The sequence below is a fragment of the Sceloporus occidentalis genome, unplaced genomic scaffold, assembly GCF_023333645.1.
Source record: "Sceloporus occidentalis isolate IW3139 unplaced genomic scaffold, rSceOcc1.0.p SCAF_6, whole genome shotgun sequence".
In the NCBI taxonomy this organism is placed as follows: domain Eukaryota; kingdom Metazoa; phylum Chordata; class Lepidosauria; order Squamata; family Phrynosomatidae; genus Sceloporus; species Sceloporus occidentalis.
In genome coordinates, this window is record NW_028316986.1 from 50,451,647 (window position 1) to 50,476,253 (window position 24,607).

General features: G+C 40.8%; 1 protein-coding gene across 1 annotated transcript in view; it reads right to left on the minus strand.

Annotated features, from left to right (window-relative positions):
* GLP1R (glucagon like peptide 1 receptor) overlaps window positions 1-23,958 on the minus strand; it is a 94,569-nt gene extending 70,611 nt beyond the window's left edge. Inside the window, exons 1-3 of the mRNA XM_089529446.1 lie at window positions 23,947-23,958; window positions 23,401-23,466; window positions 15,685-15,744 (exon numbers count right to left, since the gene is read on the minus strand). Of these exons, the coding sequence (XP_089385572.1) occupies window positions 15,685-15,744; window positions 23,401-23,466; window positions 23,947-23,958 (138 nt within the window). The remainder of the gene's footprint in view (window positions 1-15,684; window positions 15,745-23,400; window positions 23,467-23,946) is intronic.
* Between the last annotated feature and the right edge of the window lie 649 nt (window positions 23,959-24,607).

Below are 24,607 nucleotides of genomic sequence, written 5' to 3' on the forward strand. Positions count from 1 at the left end.
ACTTCTAGGAAATTTATGTGACAAGAAAATAAATACGCGGTTTCACAAGTGTTTTTTTAATATAATTTTTTATTTTTAAAATACAACCAGAAATACAATAAACCATCAAAAATGTAGATATGAACATTATTTAAACTGGGTTTTCCAAAATCAAAATGAAATAAACTAACTAACATTAGGGATAACTCAAGAAAAAGAACAAAATTCAGAGTCAACTACATTTTCCTCCTTTTGAACCACAGGCAATGTACATGATGCAAAATTGATCATTTGCTTGAGGAGGCCATGAATAAAGCAACAAGACCCAAGAAAGCAATACATGTTCACCAGATGTCTCTCTTTAGCATGGTACAGAGTGCCAAAAAGAGGCGCCGGGGGGTGCCTCTCCTTGTTCCGCAGCATCGCCGTAGCAAGCAAATTGCACAGCACTGCTGTGCAGCAAGACAGGAGTGCGTGGAAATGGCTCCTTTTTTGCAGTGCACTTGCACCACGTCAAAGTGCCAGCGACGGCATGATGATGTGCCAGCGGCACAGCCCCATTTGAATGTTACGCTGCTGGCACGTCATCGCTCGTGCACGATCTGGATGGTGCTGTGCAGCTGTGGTGCGCTCATGATGTGCTAGGGTTGCAGGGTGTGTGCAAACCCCACCCCCAAGCAACCCTAGCATGTCATGGGTGCGCTGAAAAGGGACCATCTGTACTGGGCCATTATAAACCTCCTCTGCCTCCCTAGAGTGACATGGCAACAGGCTGACATGGGCTGTGTACTTTTTTTTTGGCATAATTTAACCCCATGAGCAACGTGTTTATAAAAAATTAAGTTGAAACTGTGGAATGTTTATGTGTATCAATGAGAACCTAATTCCAAGCATGAAGCCAGCCTAACTGTAAACAATGGTAACCTTGTGAATTACCCTGTTATGAACCCAAGACAGATGCCACATTAAAGAGAATGGCTGATGCAATCAGATGGTTGATGCAATCTGATGAAAAGCAGTCAAGAGCACCTAGTGTGTTATGTTACCTTTAGAGAGAAGACTAATTTTTTAATGTGCATGGGTACCTATAAGCATATTTTATCTTATTAGATGAAACTGTCAGCTGATAGACCAAGAAAGATATAAAGCAGTCTGAGAAGAAATAGAATAAAGGCAGCTGTATGAAGACATCTGTTTATAGGCGATAACCAACACCTTGTATTGCGCCCAGAAGCTAATAGGTAGCCAATGAAGATCTTTCAAAATAGGTGTTATATGGCCAAATTTTGAAGAACCAGTGACCAATCTGGCTGCCGTGTTTTGTACTAATTGAAGCTTCCAAACTTGGAACAAAGGTAGCCCCATGTAGAGCACATTACAGAAATCAAGGCGAGAGATTGCCAGTACAAGTACCACTGCTTCAAGGTGCTTTCGGTCCAGGTAGGGACGCAGTTGGCGTATCAACCAAAGTTGGTACCGCTGGAAGCCGTGTATGCCGCCCACGTATGGCACAGGCACACTGTATTATGTAAGATGGTAATGTTCTTCTAGTGTTAAGTGAAGGGAAGCCTGCTAAAGAAACCCAGAAGTGTTCTCATAAATGGGTGTCATATACTGTAGCATAATGAATGCATGAAGCCATCTATGCATTGAAATGTAATGAAGCAATGTGTGTAGACAATGAAATGTCTATCTGTCCCCTAAGGGGAGTATGCTTATTCATATGTCAATTAGTGTGCATAATAAATAGCCTAAAAGACTAATAGAGAGCCTGCTCATTCTCCCATAGAAATATCCTGATATTCCAGTACTTAAGAATGCTTATGTGGAGTATTGATGCCAGCTCTGCCCATTTTGATTTTACTGTTGGTCATATATTCGATGTTGTCTTAGGTCATAAACTGGATACAGATTCATCCTCTTGGAACGCCTGGGAGAGTTAGGAATCGGTGGCACTGCACTCCAGTCGTTCTGGCCCTTCCTCTCGGGTAGATTCCCGAGGGAGATGCTCAGGGACAGTCACTCCTCGAAAACGGAGCTTAAATGTGGCGTACCTCAAAGCGCCATACTGTCCCCGATGTTATTCAACATTTATATGAAGCCGCTGGGGGAAATCATTCGCAGACATGGGGCAGGGTGTTATCAGTACTCTGATGACACCCAAATATATTTCTCCATGTCCCGATCAGCAGCTATGACAACAGATGGCATTTCTCCCCTCAATCAGTGTCTTGAAGCGGTAATGGGCTGGATGAGGAAAAACAAACTCAGGCTGAATCCAGACAAAACAGAGGTACTTACAGTAGGGGCCCCCAAACCAGGTATATGGTTGCAACCTCCACTCCTAGATGGGGTCACGCTCTCCACAAAATACTGTGTTCGCAGTCTGGGGGTGCTCCTAGACCCGTCGCTTCACATGAGAAATCAGGTGAATGTGACGGTCAGGAGCGCCTGTTATCAGCTTTGGCTGATACGCCAGCTGCACCCTTTCTTGGAAGTAAAGGACCTAGAAACGGTTGTACATTCACTGGTAACTTCACGACTTGATTTCTGCAATGCGCTCTACATGGGGCTACCCTTGTGCCTAGTCTGGAAACTTCAACTAGTGCAAAATATGGCAGCCAGGCTGGTCGCCGGAAAAACTAGGAGTGACCGAATAACACCTATCTTAAAATCTCTTCACTGGCTGCCTATTAGTTTCCGGGCACAGTACAAGGTGTTGGTTATAACCTTTAAGGCCCTACATGGCTTGGATCCAACCTATTTGAGGGATCGCCTGCTTCCATATAATCCGCCCCGCACCCTCAGGTCCTCTGGGAGGAATCTATTGCAGCCTTTAAAAACCAGACTAACTGCTATCTCCCAGAGGGCCTTCTCTGCAATTGCTCCCAAACTATGGAACGGCAGATCTCTTCCAGCAGGCCTTTCCTGAATAAAAGTTCCCGGCCACAGAATGACTGCCCCCCACATCATGTATCAGCCCACCGCTCTGTCCTCGCTGTATTTTTATTGTGTTTTTAATAGATGTTTTAATTGTAACTTGTTTAATCCTGTTTTAAGGGGGGAATTTGGGACATAAATTTGTAAATGTGGATTTTAACATGTTGTAAGCCGCTTTGATTGTCTTGTCACAGAAAAGCGGGATATAAATAAAAGTTTTATTTATTATTTATTATTATTTACAGATTAGCTGACAAATGGCAAAGAACCCTCAATCCCACAATCTAAAGAAATGGGTGGGGAATCATACCTGTTGCTAGGACATGCAGAGTCCCCGGCACAGGAATACTGCCAGGACTCCAGTTCATCAAATGGGGGAACACCCCTACATACAGTAGACCCTTGTTATACGCTGGGGTTTGGTTCCAAGATCCCCCGTGGATAACAAAATCCATGGATGCTCAAGTCCCATTAAATATAACAACATAGCAAAATGGTGTCCCTTATAAAAAATGGAAAATCAAAATTTGATATTTGTAATTTATACTTTTTTTTAACATTTTCAAACCGTGGATGCTTGAATCCATGTATAAAAAATCTGTGTATAAGAAGGGCCAACTGTATAATCATATACGCTGATTATATAAACTCTTGTCTCCAAGACTGAGGAAACTCTCTGAGCTACCACACAAGGCAGAACGCAGACACTAAACAAGTCCTTTCAACCTTAAAAAAAAAATCTTTGAGAGTGGAGTGGAAAATTAAGGGGACATTTAAAAGAAATGAATAAAAGCAAACAATTTTAAAAATGGTATCAGCAAAACCTCTAAATATCAGCTATTTGTAGGTGTATCAGTCTTAACTGCAAACTGTAAAGGCTAAAGTAGCAACCAAATTATCTCAAGGATATGCTCCAGAATAACAATTTTTCTGTCAAATTTTATACGTAGTTATGATCAGAAGTTTTCTTCATCTAGTTTCTTTTATCTATTCAATATTGCAGAAGGTGGATGGTTATTTAAAGTTAGAGAAAAATAGGAAAGGCCTCTTAATGGAAATGTGTTAGATTGAACATAATTTTTAATCAGCTTTGCAAATTCTCCCAAAATAAGTTTTATTTGGTTGGTATGATCATATTTTTGCTTGATTTTCCTCAAGTAAGTCCTAAAACAAACTTATAAAACTAAATTATGAAGTTAAAAATTTACCATCCTTTAAATAACTAATGGCCCATTGAAATCATCTTCCTTGCACACAGGGTAGTCTAGGCTGCATGCTTAAAAAGAAGTAATAAAACCATCAGCAGGAACCTAATTGTGCAGGCTCTACTACTAACTCACTGAAATGTCTCTAGGCCATAGTTGTTGATACAACTCTGTATCCTGAAGCAGAAGGATTAATAGCCCTTGTATTTTTATCCTTGTTGCTTCAAATGAAAGTTGTATGAGAGAATGTATTTTATTTGCATATATTCCTTTTGGCTGGAAAGTGAGGAGAACTGAAATAATGGTATTTGTTGAAACAAGATTCTTACAGATTTTTAACATAGACATTATACACCTGTACATTTCTGTTTCAGCAGCAACAAAGAAAGAGTGAGTGAGTGAGAGAGACAGACAGACAGACTCCTCCATATGTTCTTTTCTTGGATGGCCTTAAAGGATGATTAGATAAATATGGAGATTAAGACATCAAAGGCTACTAACTGGGATGAACCATGTATTTCCAACAGTACTACAGGCAGTATACTTCTGCATATGAGTAGCTGGAGCCTATGAAGCAGAGGATGAAGTTGTACCTCTTGCCTTGCTGATGCTGATTTTTACCTATCTCTCCTATTTCCTCTGGAAGGTGCATCTGATCATCTAAGAACCATCAAAATGCTTATGGAATATGACAAAAAGAGTTGTAACATGGATAGGGAAATTAGCAAAAATTGTTTGTCCTGTGTTGTGAAGGAAGGCCACCACAGGATAGAACTGAATGAATGTAGAATCAAGGGGGGGGGGGATCAAGAATGTACACATACTTGCCCCCTCCCCCCAAAACAATTACAGACATATTAATTTAAGCTATTAGCTGGGACACAGTGCATGGATATGCAGGACAGGGCTTATTAGTCGTGGTGTTCATATGAAGGAATGTGTTGCTCCAGAATATCATTTGGGTGTCCTACATTTCCATGTATTATTACGGTGTGCCTTTTGCCTAGGCACCAACTGAGTACCTGTTTGAGTTTCCTATTCAGGTTATTTCTGTTTTGGCTGTTTTTCATTTCAGATTCTTCAGACTGGAGTTTTAATTGTGCTGGTGATGTACCTTTATTGTTTAAATAAACAATTTAAGATTTAGAGATGAAAGCTAAGACAAGGGGGCAGGTCCCTGTGATATCAGACGTTCAAGCCACTGCGATATCACAGGTGTGGGTTTGTGACAGGCAGGGCAGCCATGGAGTTGGGAGATGGATTAGAATTGCTTCTGTGTCAACTCATGCTAGAAACAGACATGATAGAAATCTAGGTCAATGAGCCCTGAATTGGGGTTAAAACCCATGTTTTCCACAAACCTAGGACAAAAACAAAACATTTTTGACAGCTGGGCAGGCAGCAAAATATACCTAAAGGCTGCAGCAGTTTTTTTTTTTTTTTCATTTCCAATAAGGTTTGCATCCAACAAGTGTGACGTTTTTCCTATACCTGACATAGCTTCTGGAACTTGTGGAAGGCTGATCACCAGCAATCATGGAGGGTTTTTCCTTCTAGATTCTGCACCACTACTGCCTCTATTCCTTAAGTCCTACTGCATGTACCCACCAGCAATGTCCATAGTCACTTCGCCCCTGCCTTCTTGGTGCACTGACTCCGTATATGTGTTCCTAATGGAAAAAAAGACCAGGGGGAACACTGTCCTTCTGTGACGAACATTATAAACCATCATATTCAACTGCTAAATTGTTCTCAGGGAATCATAAAAATGATTGTAACCAACATGTCTATCCACAACATGCACATTTATTAACTGCCTTTATTTGTATAGAATTTAATGGTAATTACTGCCTTTATCTTGTCAATGCAAACCTCTCTGGTCTGAATCTATTCCTTGGCAGAACATTTCTTTCTAGCATCTGGATTTCACCCACAGTTCCAACTAGGAATTAAAATTCACTAAGGGTAGATTTATATACAAAATTTGTGTGCATGTTTTGCTCTTCTAGGAAAACATAATCTCATCACTCATTCAAACATTCAGACACGGAAGTGCTAATTGAGTCACTTTGGAGGGTTTTTTTGGTTTTTGTTTTAAAAAAACAGTTGTTTTAATTGTAGAAAAAGATTATGATTTCAGCAAATATGTGTTATTTGACTCAAGATAATTTAGATTTACAAGCCAGAATGGCATAGTGGTTTGAATGTTGGACTAAGACGCTGGAGACCAGGGTTCAATTCCTGCTCAACCATGAAATCCACTGGGTAACGTTGGACAAGTCCCATGCTCTCAGCCTCAGGGGAAGGCAATGGCAAAGCTCCTCTGAACAAATCTCCCCCCCCCCCCCCAAAAAAAAGCATGATAGGTTCACCTAAGGGCCACCATAAGTCAGAAATGACTTGACACACAGCACAGAGACAATCTAAGCTTCCAGTTTTAAAAAGTAAGAAAATCAGATTCTTGGGCATAGATTAAAGAATTCAGAGTTTACAACAATTAGTCTGTGCAGGATAAAGGGAGATAAGTGTTTTATATCTGTGCAAATTAGAAGAGTTAGAAATGGTTGTTATTGCTGCTGCTGCTGCTACTATGGCACCAAAAAACAAACAAAAAAAAAAAAACAAAAAAAAGATAAATATGTGGCTAAGCAGAGTAATGCCTGGCACTCAAATAAAGCCTCATTCAAGACTATGTTCAAAGCAAGTTAAAAATAGAATTACACTTACATACCACATTAGAATGACAATGACCTGCAAGCTCTCTCCAAAGCTGGACAGTCAATTCACACTTCAGTCTATTTACTCACCTACAGACAGCCTCTAAACCTCAAACAGTTTCTTATCAAAAGGAGGACACACAACACAGATGTGGACATTGGTACAAATCCTTACCACAAACCCAGATGCCAATTCTGCCCAAACATCTGTTCAAGAAATATGATCACAAGACCCAATGACATGTGATTTATGGCATATTATAACAGCAATGCCCTTCAGCATTCTACATTAAAAGGCTGGGTCCCTACACTAGAGGATAAATGGACATAAGGAATGAGAATACACAAAAATTGCCTTTCAACTTCAATCGGTCTTGGATGAAACAGATTTTCTAGACCCATTTCAAACTGGCTTCTGGGAGGGCAATGGAGTTGAGACTGCCATGGTCGCCCTGGTCGATGATCTCGGTCTGGGCATGGACAGGGGTAGCGTGTCCCTGTTAGTGCTCTTAGACATCTCAGCGGCTTTCGATACCATTGACCATGGTATCCTTCTGGAACGCCTGAGGGAGTTAGGTATCGGGGGCACTGCGCTCCAGTGGTTCCGTTCCTACCTCTCAGGCAGATTCCAGATGGTGCAGCTGGAGGACATGTGCTCTGATAAGAGGGCACTTACATCTGGTGTCCCTCAAGGAGCCATTCTGTCCCCCATGCTATTCAACATTTACATGAAACCGCTGGGAGAGATTTGTCCACCTGTCCTGAATGGGGTCACACTTCCCCTGAAGGACTCAGTTCGCAGTCTGAGGGTGCTTCTGGACTTGTCGCTCCACCTGACATCTCAGGTGGATGCAACAGTCAGGAGTACCTGTTATCAGCTTCGGCTGATACGCCAGCTGCGACCCTACCTGGGCCGGGGGGACCTTGAAACGGTGGTATATGCTCTGGTGACCTCTCAGTTGGATTTCTGTAACACGCTCTACATGGGGCAACCCTTGTACCAAACCCGGAAGCTTCAATTGGTGCAGAATATGGCAGCGAGGTTGGTCACTGGATGTTCCAGGACCAGCCATATAATGCCTGTCTTATACGATCTGAATTGGCTGCCCATTCGCTTCTGGGCACAATACAAGGTGTTGGTTATTACCTATAAAGCCCTAAATGGCTTGGGCCCAGGGTACTTGAAGGACCGCCTCTCCCCATATAATCCGCCCCGCGCTCTCAGGTCGGCGAGGAAGCAACTCTTGAGGGTTCCTGACACGAGATATTCCATGACTGCACAGAGAGCGTTTTCTAGCTCTGCCCCGCAGCTTTGGAACTCTCTTTCCGGTGAGCTCCGCTCGGTTACCTCCCTTGACCTGTTCAGGAAGAAGTTAAAAACTTTCCTCTTCCAACAGGCTTTCCCCCAGATGTTATGAGATTTGCTCTCTCCTCGTTGCACCAGCACTTTATGCTAGTTTGTTCGGTTTTATCTTGTAAATTTTTACTCTGTTTTTAATTAATCTGATGTATTGTTGTCGTTTTTATATGAATACTGTTTGTAAATTGTACATTGTGTAGTACTCTGTTGTAACCCGCTTTGATTTCCCAGGAAAAGCGGGCTATAAATAAACAGTTTATTATTATTATTATTATTATTATTATTATTAAAAAAGGTGGTGGAAAGCATTAATCTTCCTGGGCATTCCACCTCAGACCTCAATGCAGCAATCCTTGAACAAAAGAACTACAAAGAAATATTGGAAAGAGAAATAGCAGAACTGGAATGTATCCACAGATTCCGGTCCGTTAGCAATGGGTTGAACAGAGACAATGTTTCCTGGGACATCGCACGCATTTCAAGACTACCTAAACCCCACCCCCATCCTCATGAGGGTGCTTTTGACCAATTCATCATATCTCCTCTTTGGTTCCCACACTACATTCTAACACTTATTCATATGGCTACTGCCCTTGGCTTTAGGCAACACCCTTTCTCCTGCCTTTGTTCCCCAATGACCATAGTTTAAACTGAACTTGCCACCTCATCTCTGTATCTACAAGGTTTTGAATTTCAATTGACATTCTCACATACAACTGGCTTATATGGGTCTGTCTTTGGACTCTCCACTCCACCTCATGCATCTGTGGAAGAAGACTCAAGTCTACAAAAGTGCATGATACCAGTTTCTTTCTTTGAGTTAGTCTGAAATGTGCTACAAGACCCCTTTGCATACAGTCTATTCAGCTTATTCATAACTAGAACAATATAAGAATTCATGGCCTACTAAGTTATTTCAAATTCTTTCAGCAGAATATATATTTCAGCAAATATTGCACTGCAAGGTTCATAAAATGTCAAATGAAACATACTGTAACCAGTTCTACTTTTGTTATCCTCCACAGTTTCCAGTTGTGGCAAGCTGGTCTCTCATTACCTGAGCTCCATTGCACAAAGTGATAAGCCCTGCTAGAGTTTAATGGCAATTAAAAAAAGTTTTTAACAAATTACATTAAATATTATGTCTATGACTTGCAGCACAAGCCTTTCCACCTGCTAATCAAAAGTAGATAGCAATTTTTATTCTGTGCCAATGCAGACATTGCAAAGTTATTAGCAAGTTGTAATAAGAAAATAATCAGATGTGTTCTTTTGCAAGAACAACTCATTTGTGGGATTTGATTTTAATAGAAATATCCTGTTGCAGAAAGTCAGGCCAACAAACCCCAATGGAACCAAATAATTTATCACCCTAGCTACTTGCATGTATTTGCTCCAGTTTATATCATTTTTCTTCACAAAGGTTTCATTACAGATTAGTCTAAAATGTTTTAAACAGCTTATTATGAAAATATAAAAATTATGGTCTCAGGGGAGAAAATAGTCATTAAAGAGAGAAGGAAGGAGCTTTTACAACAGAAGATAATGTATGTTCCATGAAATTGCTCCCTTGATTTATAAACATGTTCCCACAAATCTGGTGAACATCATTTTTCAGCTCTCATAAAATATGCATGTTCATGTCAATCTAAAATTGAGGAGAGATGTTCTGTAAAGTTGGTAAGTCTGTCTAAATTTGGGCAGGGAATCTCTTGAGGTTCCAGGGGGCTCTCCCATAGACCACTCTGGGACACTGCATAACCAGTTGTTTTAGGATAGACATGATTTTACCTCTAAAGATATCCCTCCTGGCTGCCCTTCAGGCAGGCCTTTTAAAAAAAAAAGAGAGAACTAAAAACCCACAAAAAACACAAATGAGAACTGATCAACTGGCTTGGAGACTTCATTTTATGGGGCAAGAGGTTCAAAGCAACATTGGGGGCACATTATTTACCTCTGGTCCAAATGCAGAGGGTTTTTAAATTTTATATTAGTTCCTTATGCATGTAAGTAATCACTATGCAACATATTTTAAAATACATAACTGCAATGCGAGTCTATGAAATATAAAACTACTTCATGAACTCCTTTCTTACTAGAACACAACAACCTTCCATTTTCCTGTTGCAAGGAAAATGTCACACGGTGTGTATCAGTTTCTATGTTTCTTGCACAAAGGGGCTCTCTGATTTAGAATCATAGATCCTAGAATCACAGAGTGTGAACAGATCACAAGGGCCATCCAGTCCAATCTCCTGCCATGCAAGAATACACAAACAAAACATCCCTAACAGATGGTCACCCAGTTTCTGTTCAAAAAACCTCCAAAGAAGGAATCCACCACACTCCGAGGCAGTGTATTCAACTGTCAAACAGCTGTTACTGGCCCAAAATGCACAGGCCAAATAAAACGGCTTCCAGCTGCTTCAGGGACATAGCCTTTAGATGACACATGCCCCCAAGTGGCCAGAAGCCACTCAGAGGCTAACACAGCAAGAGCTGGACCTTTTAGGAGTGGATTAAATTCACTCCTCCTGGCAGCCCATTTGGGACAATGGCAGCAGCCTGCTTTGAGAGCAGACTGTGCGGTCGCCACGGTCCCGGCCCAATTCTGGCGGCTCCTTCTGGGCCATCTGTTCTGGGCCACTGTCAGGAATGTTTTACTAATGTTGAGGTAGAATCTCTTTTCCTGTAGTTGAAACCATTTATCTGGATCCCATTCTCTGGAGTTCTAGAAAACAAACTTGCTCCATCTTCAATATGACATTACTTCAAATATTTAAACAGGACTATCAATATCAACTCATATGATACAAATCTGATTCTCCTGATTTTACTTCAGTGTTGGTAGCTCAGTGCATAGTCATAAATTGAGGGCACACACATGAAAGAAATACTGTGTTAGAAATAATGTCCTTTGTTTATTTTGGTTCAGCTCTTATACCAGTTTAATATACTATACTGTTCCCAAATGAATTTCCCAAATAGATCTGATGAATCTGAAGTCATTTGTCAAACAGTCAGAATTTGCTCTGATGTAAGGAAAAGTAAAGCAAAAGGGCGAGGGAAAAGAAGCAGACCTAATACAGTGCGCCCTTGTTTTACACGGGGGATCCATTCTGGACCCCCCCATGTAAAACAAAAAACGCATATGCTCGAGCCCCATTACAAGTAATAAGGCTCATGCTCACGGCAGCGCGTGGCGGTGGTGGTGCCCATGCGCCATGGGCATGGGCACCATTGTTTCTTCCAGCGCACAGCGCCGGAAGAAGTACCACTGCTTTCAGCGTATGCTAAAAGCAGCGTATGACACGAGCACACTGTACATATCATGTGACTGGGGTCTGCATATATAATTGTAAATTGAACCGATTTATATTGATTTCAGCAGCGGCAACAGAGAACTCCATGTAAGTGGAGTGGTGAATCTGCTGTCAGAGCTGTCCAAGGTGTTGAACCCATCTGGGAAATAGGGCTTAGAATGTTGGATAATTGTTTTGAAGGTTGGGCTAAAACCTGGGATGGAATCACTATTCCACTGATATGGCACTTGCCACTGGACCTCAGGAAACAAAATGATATACTGGATAACTGAACTGAACAAATATTTCATACAACAAAATAAAATAATGGCTGTCAGAACAGTAAAAGCCTGAGAACTGTAGTGGGATAACCATCAAGTGGATGAGACAGGCACAAAATTTGTACAGACTGTGCAGAGCACAGGCACATTACTCATTCTGACAATGTAATTAAGTACAATTAATCTCAGAATGATAGGTTAGCTAATTCAACAAAGGTCTGGAGCAAATATCAGATGCCCTTTTTCTTTTCCTTTTTTTAAATGGCAATGAACTTTTGACTAGGTGTAAGCATCTTGGTACTTTAACATTTTCAACAATTTTTTTTCAAAAAAACTATATAATCAAAATCAAAATCAAGGCAGTCACATAAAACCTAATGATTTGTACTGTTTCTGTTTTCATTTTTTATTGGATGGATTTTTACTTAATAATTTTAATACAGTTTTAAAATCCTATTTTCTTATCTGCATTTCATTATGTCACCTTTTGAGCATTACCTTTAGTGGAAAGGTGGGATGCGCCTTTTTTTTTTTAAGATGCTAACTTCTTTTTCTCAAATATAACCAATAAAGATTAATCTGACTGAAATATGGGCTATTCTGTCACCCTTCAAATCTGACTGATTTCTCAGTGCTGACCAATGTAACAACAAGAAGTTTTAAGGCATCACCAAAATTTGTTGTCGTTATGTCCTTTCAAGGTGACCTATGGCGAGTGTAATGAAGGGTTTTCTTGGCAGAATTTTTTCAGAGGACATTTTGCCACTGCCTTCTTCTAAGACTATGACACTGTGATTTGCCTTGGCTCATCCAGTGGGCTTCCTTAGCTGAGCAGGAATTTGAACCTTGGTCTCCCTAAACCCTAGTCCCACATTAAAACCAGTACACCATGCTAGTACCAGGGACTTAGCCAAGGGGGGGGGGTTGGGGTCTGGACCCCCCCTCTGTTAGATAAAATGAATGGTGCGTGCTGCCGCGCCGCCGCACCCAAGCCCCATTATAATGGTGGCACTTAGTCTGGACCCCCCCTTCCCAAAATCCTGGCTATGTCCCTGCTAGTACTGTATCTTCAAGGGTATCATGTTTAATTTTGCATAAGTTTCATCAGTGGGATTGAATGTACAGAATTGTACGGCAAGTAAAACATGGTTGTTTGCAAGTCTCCATGGTGTTTTTGCACACACACACACACACACACACAGATTTCTGGGCTACTCAAAATATGAAAATTCAGTACCAAGAACCACTATCATGGGTCCACAAATATTTTTGTTCCTTCTAAAAATAAAACATCTATGGGCAGCATTACAGTGAAAATATTTCCAGAGTAGTAGCCATTTTAGACCTAAGCCCAACTGTTAAACTGACCAAAGCAGGCCCATCAAATCAACTGTTGAACGGTCAACTTTTCTGGTTATTTGTTGTTGTTGTTGTTCACTGCTATTGGGGGCAGCCCCAACTCATGGGAACCCTGTGGATGAGACATCTCCAAAGCCCCTTATCCTCCACTGCTCTACTTAGGTGATGTAGATTCAGGCCTGTCGCCTCCCTGAGTCTATCCATTTGGTGTGTAGTCTTCCACTCTTTCTACTGCCTTCTATCTTCATCAGCATTATTGTCTCTTCTAGTGAGGCATACCTTCTCATGATGTGGCCAAAGTTTGACAGCCTCAGTTTCATCATCTTGGCTTCCAGGGAAAGTTCAAGCTTAATTTGTTCATGGAGCCATTTGTTTGTCTTTTAGGTTTAATTTGATGTAATATTGTTTGTGAATGTTTTAATTGTTAGCCTCTTTGGTTGTTTTATTACAGAAAAGTGGGATATAAATAAAAGATTTATTTATTTATTTATTTATTTATTTATTTATTTATTTATTTTGTCCGCAGTATCCCCAGCACTCTTCTCAAGCACCACATCTCAAATGAATTTATTTTCTTTCTATCAGCTTTCTTCACTGTTCAACTCTCTCATCCACAATGGTGACAGGGAATGTAATGGCTTGGACAATTCTAACTTTAGTACTCGGTTGTATATCTTTACATTTTAGTATCTTAACTTGTTCTTTCATGGCTACCTTTCCCAACCTTAGCCTTCTTCTTATTTCTTAAGTGTAGTCTCTGTTCTAATCAATGTTTGATCCAAGATACAGGATCTCATATGCTTACAATAATTAAATAAGCAATAGAATGCTCCATCACCTCAGCATTAGCACTAAACTGTTTGGCATCTTAAAAAGCAAACAATCAGATTTCTCACTAATGTTCTATGAACATTGCAGCCAATAAAAGTCAAGCCCAGCAGACCTCAATGGTCTGAATAAATGTATAATTAAAACTGTTACCACAATTTGGACAAAAAAATCTAGTATGATCCTAGAGAATAGACACTGTAAAATCCATCAAGTGTTCATGTCTTTCTGAACAAACTAGTTATTAAAGCCCCATCTTGTGGTAAGACTGCAGAGATCCCTTGCTCACACCCAATAAAGCAGATAAAAAGTGGAAAGCAGGGACCTTCATGGTAACTGCTTTATGCAAACAGAGCTTAGACTATAGTGACAACGCGAAGTTACTGTTTTCAAACAGCCCAATAAAAATTTCTCCTAACCTTCAAAATTCATTGCAAAACCCACTCAAGTCAACAGCTATGGGGGGAGGGGGCGACACTTCATTTAGTGTGTTGCAATTTTCACTTAATAAATGCTTTAAAATGAATCAAAATATGCAATATATGGGCAGAGGGTGCGTGGGAGACTGAAACAGAGAATGTATCATCACCATTTAACACCTTGAACATGTGGGGGGGGGGATCTGTCTATTGACTTCGTTTTTCACTCTCTTGTGCTTTTTCTGATAGCTGTGCTAACAATGTGTAGACTTCAAAATCATGTCAGGCCCTTAAGGTTACAGTCCTTTAGGCTGTAAAAAAAAGTAGTCCTTTTCCTTCTTAAACTGCTCCTGAGCAGACTTGCTTCCTGTTTCTGGAAACTTTCTTGTTCAATAAACTATGTAGGGCACAGAAATACTGCCCGGACACAATAATTTGGATGAAAAAGTTGTAGCTCGCATAATGATTCTTGCTCCTATCAACTTGAATATGAAATTGATGAAGTTGTGGGTTGGCTACTGAAATGTGAGGTTTAGGATATCCTGCTGGGTATAATTTATATCTAGTTGACAGCATCAGAAATGAATTAAAGAAGACTGCTTGCTCTAACAAGGTGACCAAGGAATCAGAGAAGCACCAGGCCATGACATCCAACTAACTAGCATAAGCCATTAATTTAATTCACAACCATGCTTGGAAGCAATCAAACTAGTATAGCCTCACAGCCTCCCATAAGGTTTTCTTGCTGTTGCCAATGAGTTTCCTAGAAACTGCAGCAAACAGCCAGACTTTTTAGACTGGGTTAAGGCACCTTTGGACGAGGATCAGGCCAGATCCACCTAATATACATCCAGCCTGTCTGATCCCAGCCTAGGGCTAATGGCTTGTGTCATCCAGACAGGATGATGTGATGCTAGGGGGAACACAGGCCATTTGGCTCATGCATATAGGTGCAGTGTTGGACTAAGACAGTGTACTAATTCCTTCTCAGCCTACTGCGCAACCTTGGGCAAGTCACACTCTCTCATCCTTAAGAGAAAAGCAGTGGTAATCCTCCTCTGAACAAATATTACCAAGAAAACCCTAGGATAGGGTCAACATACGTGGAGTCAACTTGACATATGTGGACTTTCATAACAGATGAAAGATAAAACTTTCATAACAGATGAAAGATAAAAAGACTTGCCTATATATACTGTAACAACCGATATGAGCAAATTATGCAAAGAACGGGAAGATAAGAAGGGAGAAATACTGTTTGAAAATCAATTAAAATAAAAACAAAGATACTCACCTGGGATGAAGGTACAAGCTGAGGAGCAGGCACTTCCTGTCTCTTTCCTTTACTGACAGCCTAGGGAAAGGACAAATAATCAGTTTCAAGTGCAACTTGAGCAAAAAATAAGCTCTGTGTTGTGAATGACTGCTAGTTGCAATAGGGTGCCTATTATTTTTTACTTCTTAAAAACAAAATATTTTTACATAACAGAATCAGACTGAAGAAAGTTGCAAAAAGGAGTTATTTAAAGGCCACTGGAAGACAACCACTACCTCCTTGAACATGCTGCAACAGATAATGTCCCATTCCTTCCAGAGAGACAAAAGATCCATATTCCAAATGCACCACTGCAAGACTAGAGAAAACAGCTGGAGATAGTGTGTACTGCAATACTGTGAGATCAGTCAGCATAGGTTTAATTTTATGCCTGTGCTTCAATGTTGTCTATATTTTCCTTCTAAAATTCAAAGTATTGCTTTTAAAGGCTAAACTACATGTGAAGTACACAAATAATAAAACAATAAATTTAATTCTCTTGTTCAACTAATGGGAAATTTACATTACATGTAATTGCAAAAGAGCTAGCCAGTTGATAAGACACATTTAAATGTGTTGCTAACTACTATATGTGCATAAATCTAACTACTTTTCTTGCCTAGACAAAGGAGTTTTCATTTTCTATATACTACATTCTTTAAACAATTAAAAATAACCCCTTACATCAATGGTAGCTCTATTTATTAGTCCTATTAACTTCCACCTGCACTTCTGTGGCCACACAATTGGAGCAACTGGCCCCATTCTCTTCAATGGTGCAAAGCTCATGTAGTCAGCATACAGTTTATTTTCTAAGATTCTGTCCCATTGCTCATCAGTTATTCCAATCTAGCTAGCAAATAATGAGATAATACTCATTTTATTTATGAGATAATACTCATCAGTATTGTATTCTAATTAGTGTTATTTTAGAGATATTTTAATCATGTAATGTTGTTGTTTTAGACTGTACGCCACTTGGCAAGTTTTTATTCTTTTTTTACCCTTAGTACTGTATATAAAGCGCTGTACAAACTTTACAGTGCTCTATAAATAAATGTTAATAATAATAAATGTTAATAATACTACTATGAGAAGTATATAAAGATTACCCCATGATAGGGTTGCCTTAGGATCACCATTACTCAGAAATGACTTGAAGGCACACAATAACAACAAAAAATATAAATATAGATAGATTACCACAGAACAGCCTAGCAGTTGTCTGAACATTGGGATTCAGCTGACTTTTACATGTCATAATTATTTCCACAATCACTTTGAAGTGGAGAGATATGGGAAAGAATTCAGGGAACCTCCAATCATCTGTCCATCTACCCATCCACCACCTTTGGTTAGGCCATGCTCCATTCACCTGCCTGCCTAGGTCTAGTCCCTCCCTCCTGGAACTGACCCAGAGGAAGAGGCAGAACCCAGCAGAGGGAAGGGGCTCCACTCCCTAAATGCCCCTCATGACCTCCCCACCACTTGCCCTGACCACCAGCTGCAGGCTCTTTCCCTCCACTGCACCCAGTACCTCCACATGTGCATCAGCTGTGGGAGAGACAGGAAGGGTGGCTGGAAGACTCCTGGCTGGGGCCTGGCAAGAGCTCCCTGGGCACCACAGTGCAAGCACCCTGTTTGCCCTCCCTGGCCACCTGTGTAGCCTAGAGATAGCCACAGTTTTTCAGCTTCCACATGGGTCTTGTACTTCTAACCCATGCAAATATGGAAAGTTGACTGTAAAGCTAAGATATTCACATCATGCCTATGTTTAAAAATACAACTGAACTATCAACAGAATTAAACTCAGTTTAGAAAAGAAAAGCAACAAATAAAAATTATATAGCATATGATGTAACACCCTTTGCCCACCAGCAGTCAACTCTCAAAGGCTTACTGAAACAAAATGTCTCCACCTGCTTACAGAGGGTTTGCCAGTCTAACCTCTCTAGTGGGAGAATTCTACAGCCTGGGAACAGCCACTACAAGGGTCCTCTCCCATGTTTCCACCAGGTGTACCTGTGAGGGTGGTGGAATAGAGAGAAGGCCTTCCACATAGGATCTCAAAACACTGACAGGCTCATATAGGAGAATACAATCCTTCAGATAATCTGGATCTGAGCCATATAGAGGTTTAAAAGTCATATTTGACAATTTAAATTATGCCCATAAATGAACAGTCAGCCAGCAGAGCTACTGCAACAAGACAGACGTGTAGTTAGCAGTGGTTAACTATCTGCTGCTGGTTTCCAAATACTCTATTGTGGCCAGATACGACATCTCTAGTAATGAGTGCAACTGTTATAAAAGTTTTAACTGTGCAAAAGCAGTCATGGCCAACACTGAAACCTGAGCCTCCAGGCTCAGAGTTGAATCCAGAAATCTACTCAAGCTGTTGAACCTGTATATTCAGAGGAAAGACAACCCCATCTGGCACAGGCTGTAACCCTGTTCCTTGATCAGCCTTTTGACTGACCAATAGTTCTTCTATCTTGTCTGCATTAGGATTCAGTTTGTTCACTTTTATCTAGTCCGTTACAGAAGACAGAACTATTTTAGAACCAAGAGAACCTTCCTTGCACTGAGGGAGAAAGGAATAATAGCGCTGGATGTCATAAGCATATCTCAATCGAACTGAAAACCAAAGTTCTGGATTACATCTTCCAGTAGTAACAAGAAAATGTTAAACCGCAAGGGAAGACTGTGGATCCCTGAGGGTCAAACAGATGCCCTTCAGCAGAACCTTATGAGTTTTCTCCTCCAAGAAGAAATGGGGCCACTTTAAACAATGCCTCCAAGTTCCATTCCAGATAATATACCATAGTAAATGGTATCAAAAGCCCCTAAGAGGTTCAGCAGAACCAACAGGGACAACTCCCTCTGTCCAGTTCCCAGCAAGGGTAATCTACCAAGGAGACCAAAGCTGTTTCTTTCCCATAACCAGGCTCCAAACCAGACTAAAATGGATCCAGGTAATCTGTCTCATCCAGAAATCGCTGGAGCTGGATGACCATCACATGCTCCAATACTTTGCCCAAGAATGGAATGTTGGAAACTGGCCAGTAGTTGTCTAAAAGGTGAGATTCAAGGTTTTCAACAAAGGTCTCATCACTCCCTCTTGTATACTCAGTGGACCTCTGCCTTGTTTTAAGGAGGTATTGACCACTCCTCTAGCCACTTAGCCAGATGTCCTCTGACTATTTTAATAAGCCAAGAAGTGCAAGGGTCTAATACACATTTGGTGGCCCTCATAGCTCCAAAGCCTCAGGTTGTACAAACTGGAATGTATCCATTACCATTAATACAAGCAGGGGCCAAAGTTAAAACCCATTGGATCTGTATCAGAGTGAATCTGAGAAAATGTATCTGTACATTTTAGGGCACATTGTTCACAGTGGAGTATATCTTTTAAATTTCGGACTAAAAATGACAGCATATTTGCCACTCCTCTGACATGATGGGAGCCACCAAGTGGTACTGCTGAAATCAATGTGAATGGGTCCCTTTAGCATTTATATGGGCAGATCCCAGCCACATGATGCTCATTTGGTCTGCTTTTCCTCCCTGCCATTCCTCTTTTGCTATTTTGCTTCAAGTCGAAATACATTTTGAGCCTGTGGCAAATGAACTTGGACGATAAGGTTAGCTAGGAAACATAACAACCAGCACCTTGAATATGTATGTAGAGAGATCTTGTACCATCTTTGAGACTAAGGGGAGAAACAAATTGTCCTGAAGGACAAATGCATGCCGTAGCCCCAGTCTGCCTTTTTGCTCGCCAAAGAAGGAGTGGCAAACAGCCATTCCTTTTTCACCAGCAAAAAGTCAGCTTTTTAGCCTGCCGCAGTGGGAAGTCAGCTTTAAGGCACTCCAGCGGCATGCAGCACATAAATGATGCACCTCTGGAGCACCTGGAAGCCAGAGCACATGTGGGTGGCTGCCTGACTTGAAGCCAGCATTCTGGACATCTTGAGGGCATTTCTAGACTTAGGGACTATACAGATCAGCAGTAAGCGCTGGCCTTGGGGTGGTGTGGGGGCCTGCCATTTGGATGATGTACACTCTGACGGTGGCATCACACAGCCAACCTAACCACATGGCAGGTAGCATTGCGCTGCTACTTTGGCATGGCATTCACACTCTGCATGCCAAAAGGAGCACCAAAAGAGTCGGCTGTGGTGGCAAGGGCACCCTTTTTCCAGGCCAAAAAGAAGTGGTATTCAGAAAAATGCCATATTGGGGTTTCTGCAGCTCTGACCCGGTGCTCAAAGGGGTGGTGGCAAACCCTTTGGGGTGGTCTGTTTTGTCCCTTTGTTCTTTTATACAGTCGCCTTTCCCAATGCGCGGAACTCAGATCTGCGCCTTGAATATTTGCGGAGGGGCGACCTCCACTATTTCCAATAATGCACGCGCCCGGCACACGCGCCTTTGCTGTATGCACGGGGCATGCTCCATTCCAGCCTATGGGGCTTGAATAAGTGCAGGCCTCCATTTTCATGGGGAGGTCTGGAACAGATCCCCTGCAAAAATGGGAGGCCAACTGTAGTTTAAAATCCAAACAGAGTGGATTCACCACCCAATGGCATGATAGCCACCAGCTGACACTGGCAGAATACAGGCTCTAGTAATAGTGCAATCACATTTACTCTTATTTTAAGAATCTGCATAAAATTTTATTTGAAGTATTAGAGCACAGGACAGTGACTTTGTAGGCCAGGGTTTGACTCCCTGCTCAGCCTCAGAGGAAGGCAAAGTCAAACCCCTTCTGAACAAATTTTGCCAAGAAAATCTCGTGATAGGTTCAGCTTAGAGTCTCCATAAAACAGAAATAATTTGAAGGCACACAATAACAAAGGTCATGGAGGGCCTTTAAAAAACAGAAAACTGGTGCTAGATCTAGGAGCAAAGCAAATTGATGGTTTTAGCAAAGGACAGTCATTAGGGGAACAAGGTGAGACATGGAGACCAATGCAACCTCTCTCTCTGGCATTCACAATTCCTGTGCCTCATGAATTATTGCAAGATCCCATTTGTTACTACTAAAGCTTAACAAAGGATCATCCACTTAAAAGATGTCAAAGTAAGTAACTCATTTCAGCGGAGGTAAACCTAACTGGCAGAAATGAACCTGAAATCAGAAACAGAGACACTCAAACAAAAAAAGTTTAAAGGTTTTTTTTTTTAAAAAAAATTACTCAATGAGATGGCATGTTCTCAAAGCCTGATTCCCAGTTACACTCCCTTTTAATAAACTATACAAGATCATTGTGCTTTCACTGTTTACTCATTTCAGTCACACCAACACCAAATAGTTACATCTCAGTTAAACAGAGGACACAAGGCAATAAAAGAATAATCACACAGCTATTAAACATAATCTCTAGTATATAATTTCATGGCTCTTGAATCTCCTAATGGTAAGTGATTGTGAGTGAAGAAATACGATTACATCTCGAAAGTTACCATTCCAACAAAAGGAAGCCTATTACAGTATTTCATTTTTAATTAACTATAGCCGAGGGTAACTCCATTCACATCTCATTGTCACTGTGTTCAAGGTCTGTTGCCCACTTATCCACTGTATTGATCAGCCCCTGTTAGCCATCCTCCCCATTATTGTTTTTAAGTTCACTTGTGTCATAAATATTAAGAAACAACATTGGAAAAATTGTACAGAAGATTTTGAGGAACCCTGCTTAGAGGGAGGAACACAACAATTGCACAAACAAGAAAGGATATTTTAATGCATTTAATTTAAAAATGTAACTTGAGAGATGATTCACACATAAAATATGTGTGTATTTGACTTTGCTTGCAAGGTGAATAGGGCTGTTTCCACCAATGAATCATTCAATACTTGCCTTATCCTGCATGCTGCACAGGGTGCCAATTTGCCAATGTATGTATCTATAAATCCTAATCCCAGGAACCTCATTTAGTCTTGGGGAAACAGGAGGAAGACAGCTTTTACCAGCCAGCTGGTTCTGCAGGTTGCCAATACCCCCAGAGAAGCATCATGGGGCCAGAGTAGATGGGTGAGAAGAAATGGCCTAAGTCTAGTCTAGTTGCAAGTGGATTGGGTCCATGCTGACCACACAGCCCACTCTGAAAACAGGCTGCCCCTGCAGGACCTAGCCCTTACCACTGGGAAACAAAAAACTGGAGCATGGCTTTGGAGCAGCTTCGGGCCACATTGGCAGCATATGTCATTTCAACACCAAACCCCAGAAGTTGTTTCTTTTGGCCTGTCTGTTCTGGGCCATAGATAATAAACCATTTAAGGGTGGAAATGCCAAAGCACCTGCCCGTGTAAGATGATTTGCTGCCAAAATCTGACATGCTAACATTGCTGTATACATGCAAGAATGGTGTCTGGTCACCATGCAAACAATCCAGGGCAAAAAGGGGTGGCTGCAGGCCACTCGTCTGTCAAGCCCCTTAGTTTACCAATGTCTGAAACAGACAGCCAAATAAAGCAGCTTCTGGCCATTTCTGAGGCATGGGATTTAGATGACGCATGCCCCCAAAGCCCCGAAGACAAAAGGAATTGATTTAATCCACTTCTGCTGACAGCCTATTTGGCACTACAGTGGCGGCCCACTTCGGGAGTGGGCCATCCAGTCTCTGTGGTCCCTAAACGATCATGGCCAGAGCAGCCCCAGATCATTCCTTCTGAACTATCTGCTTTGGCCCTCCGTCTATGAAAGTGCATGCTACCAACTTCTTCCTTTCATAGTCTCAAAGATGCTACAATATCTCTTTCCATACTGATTTTACAGACTAACATGGCTATATCTTTGAATTTTCCAGTATTAAATGCATTAAATAAGAATATTCCATCCACTTGCTTTGCTTCCATGTCTTTTCCAGATATATTACAGGAACCTTTGCCTTAGCAAGAAATCAGTAACTGTAATACTGTACTTTCTAACAACAGAATGAGTGAAATAGGTGGCTATCAAACTGGACATTTTAATTCAGGCATTTAATACAGAATCATGGTGTGGCTTTTATATGGAGTTATATGGGTGTGTGTTGTAATTATGGGGTTTTTAAAACATAAATAATTTTATACTGTTTGTGTTTGATTTTTTAAAATTGTCTTAAAACCTTTATTGTAAAGTTTTTTTAAAAAATGTTTTTATTTGTGAACCGCCTTGTGCCCTTTTCTAGGAGAAAGGTGGCATAAAAATGAAATGAATAAATAAATAAAATGAAGGGAAAAGACTTCCTCAGCTGTAGAATAACCACACCAAAAAACCTCTACCTTACTTTTCTACATAAAAGTTAGCAGGGACTTTCCCATCCCATTCTGTCTAAGGAACTAAATACCAAGACCTCTTTCATACTTCATAGATTTAAAGCTAGGGATGGGAAGGGACGCAAGAGATGTTACAAAGGATCTGCATAAAAATAGCAAAAGGCCAGAGATAATGAAAGGGAGAAGATCCCGAATGACATCATTTTAGGCATCACAACTAAGAATAGTCAACAGTTGAAGGTTCCTACAAGGAAGTCTGTTGAGTGCCTCATACTCATAGTGACCTTTGTGATTAATGCTAAAAGCCTAGTTACAGATGAAGTAGTTGCTGTTATTTTTTTAATATGGCAAGATTGTTCAAAGAGAAAAGAGACCAGACAGTGATACCCAATGAAACCAAAAGAGTATTAAGAATAATTATGGAATCTTACCGAATCATTACTTCCACTCTGATCCAACTTTTCAACAAAGTAATCCAAACGTTGGTGTTTAGGTACCTATAAAGCAAATAAGCATTAATAAAGGTGTTGAAAATCCTCTGATTTGTTAGTACGTAGAGGGGTTTGTTTTATATGCATGTAACTGTTTGTACATGTAACTGTAATATTCTTTACAGATTTTATTTCATGTGAAAATCAATACGAAACATATCTGCACTGGTGCCTATTTTTCTGTCAGAGGGAAGCCTCAGCCACAAAATGGAAAAAGTATCCGCAAAAAGTGGGTTCTTTTTATTCTGATGCGGTGGCGTAACAAGTGTGCCACTGGCACATTCGTTACATAAGTGCCTTGTGGCGCCATGTGGACACCGTACAGCACTTACATAACAATGGTGGCACACATGTATACAGGTCGCTGCCATTGTTAAGCCCTCGTCACGTGTGAGGGTTGCGGGGCATGTGGGTGCTCTGCCCCCAGGAACCCTTGCACATGATGAGGGCACCGCAAAGACAGGTATGTACCAGGCTGTAGAATACCTTTTTAGACATCGTCAGACATTTGCCTCCTTTTAAGTCCTATAGCATGTTTCCAGTTTCTTTGTTTTGATGCTTTGTTATGATCAAATACCTAAATGCCCAAAAGGCACCAGATACCATCTGATCTTGGAACCTAAGCAAGATCAGCTCTGGTTAGTATTTGGATGTGAAATCATTGATGAATACCAGGTGCTGTAGGCTAAATTTAGAGGAAGGAGCTGGTAAAATAACTCTAAGTATTTTTTGCCTAAGAAGACCCTATGAAATTCATGGGGTCACCAAAATTCAAGTCTTTGGTAAATCTCCACAAGTTTACCTAACTGTTATTTTTAATTCTTAAGGTCCAAGGAAAACACCTTACATATGATATGTTATTCCTACCATGTAGCCAGAGAGTATACATATCCCTTTCCTACCAGATGTTCATGTTTAATACTTCTGGAGAGGAAACAGCATTTTCTGTGCTGAACTGTTGTCTTCTGTACAAAAAAAAATTGCTACTCTTTATGCTGGAAATTTGTTTTCTGCACAGAAAATGCCATTCTGCACAAAATGCTGATATACATTTTGGTTTTTGCATGGAGTAATCATGAATTGTGAATAGCCTTCAAAAATGACTGCTATTCAACTTAATGTGGGGCGCGCCCATAATGTCCTTCAT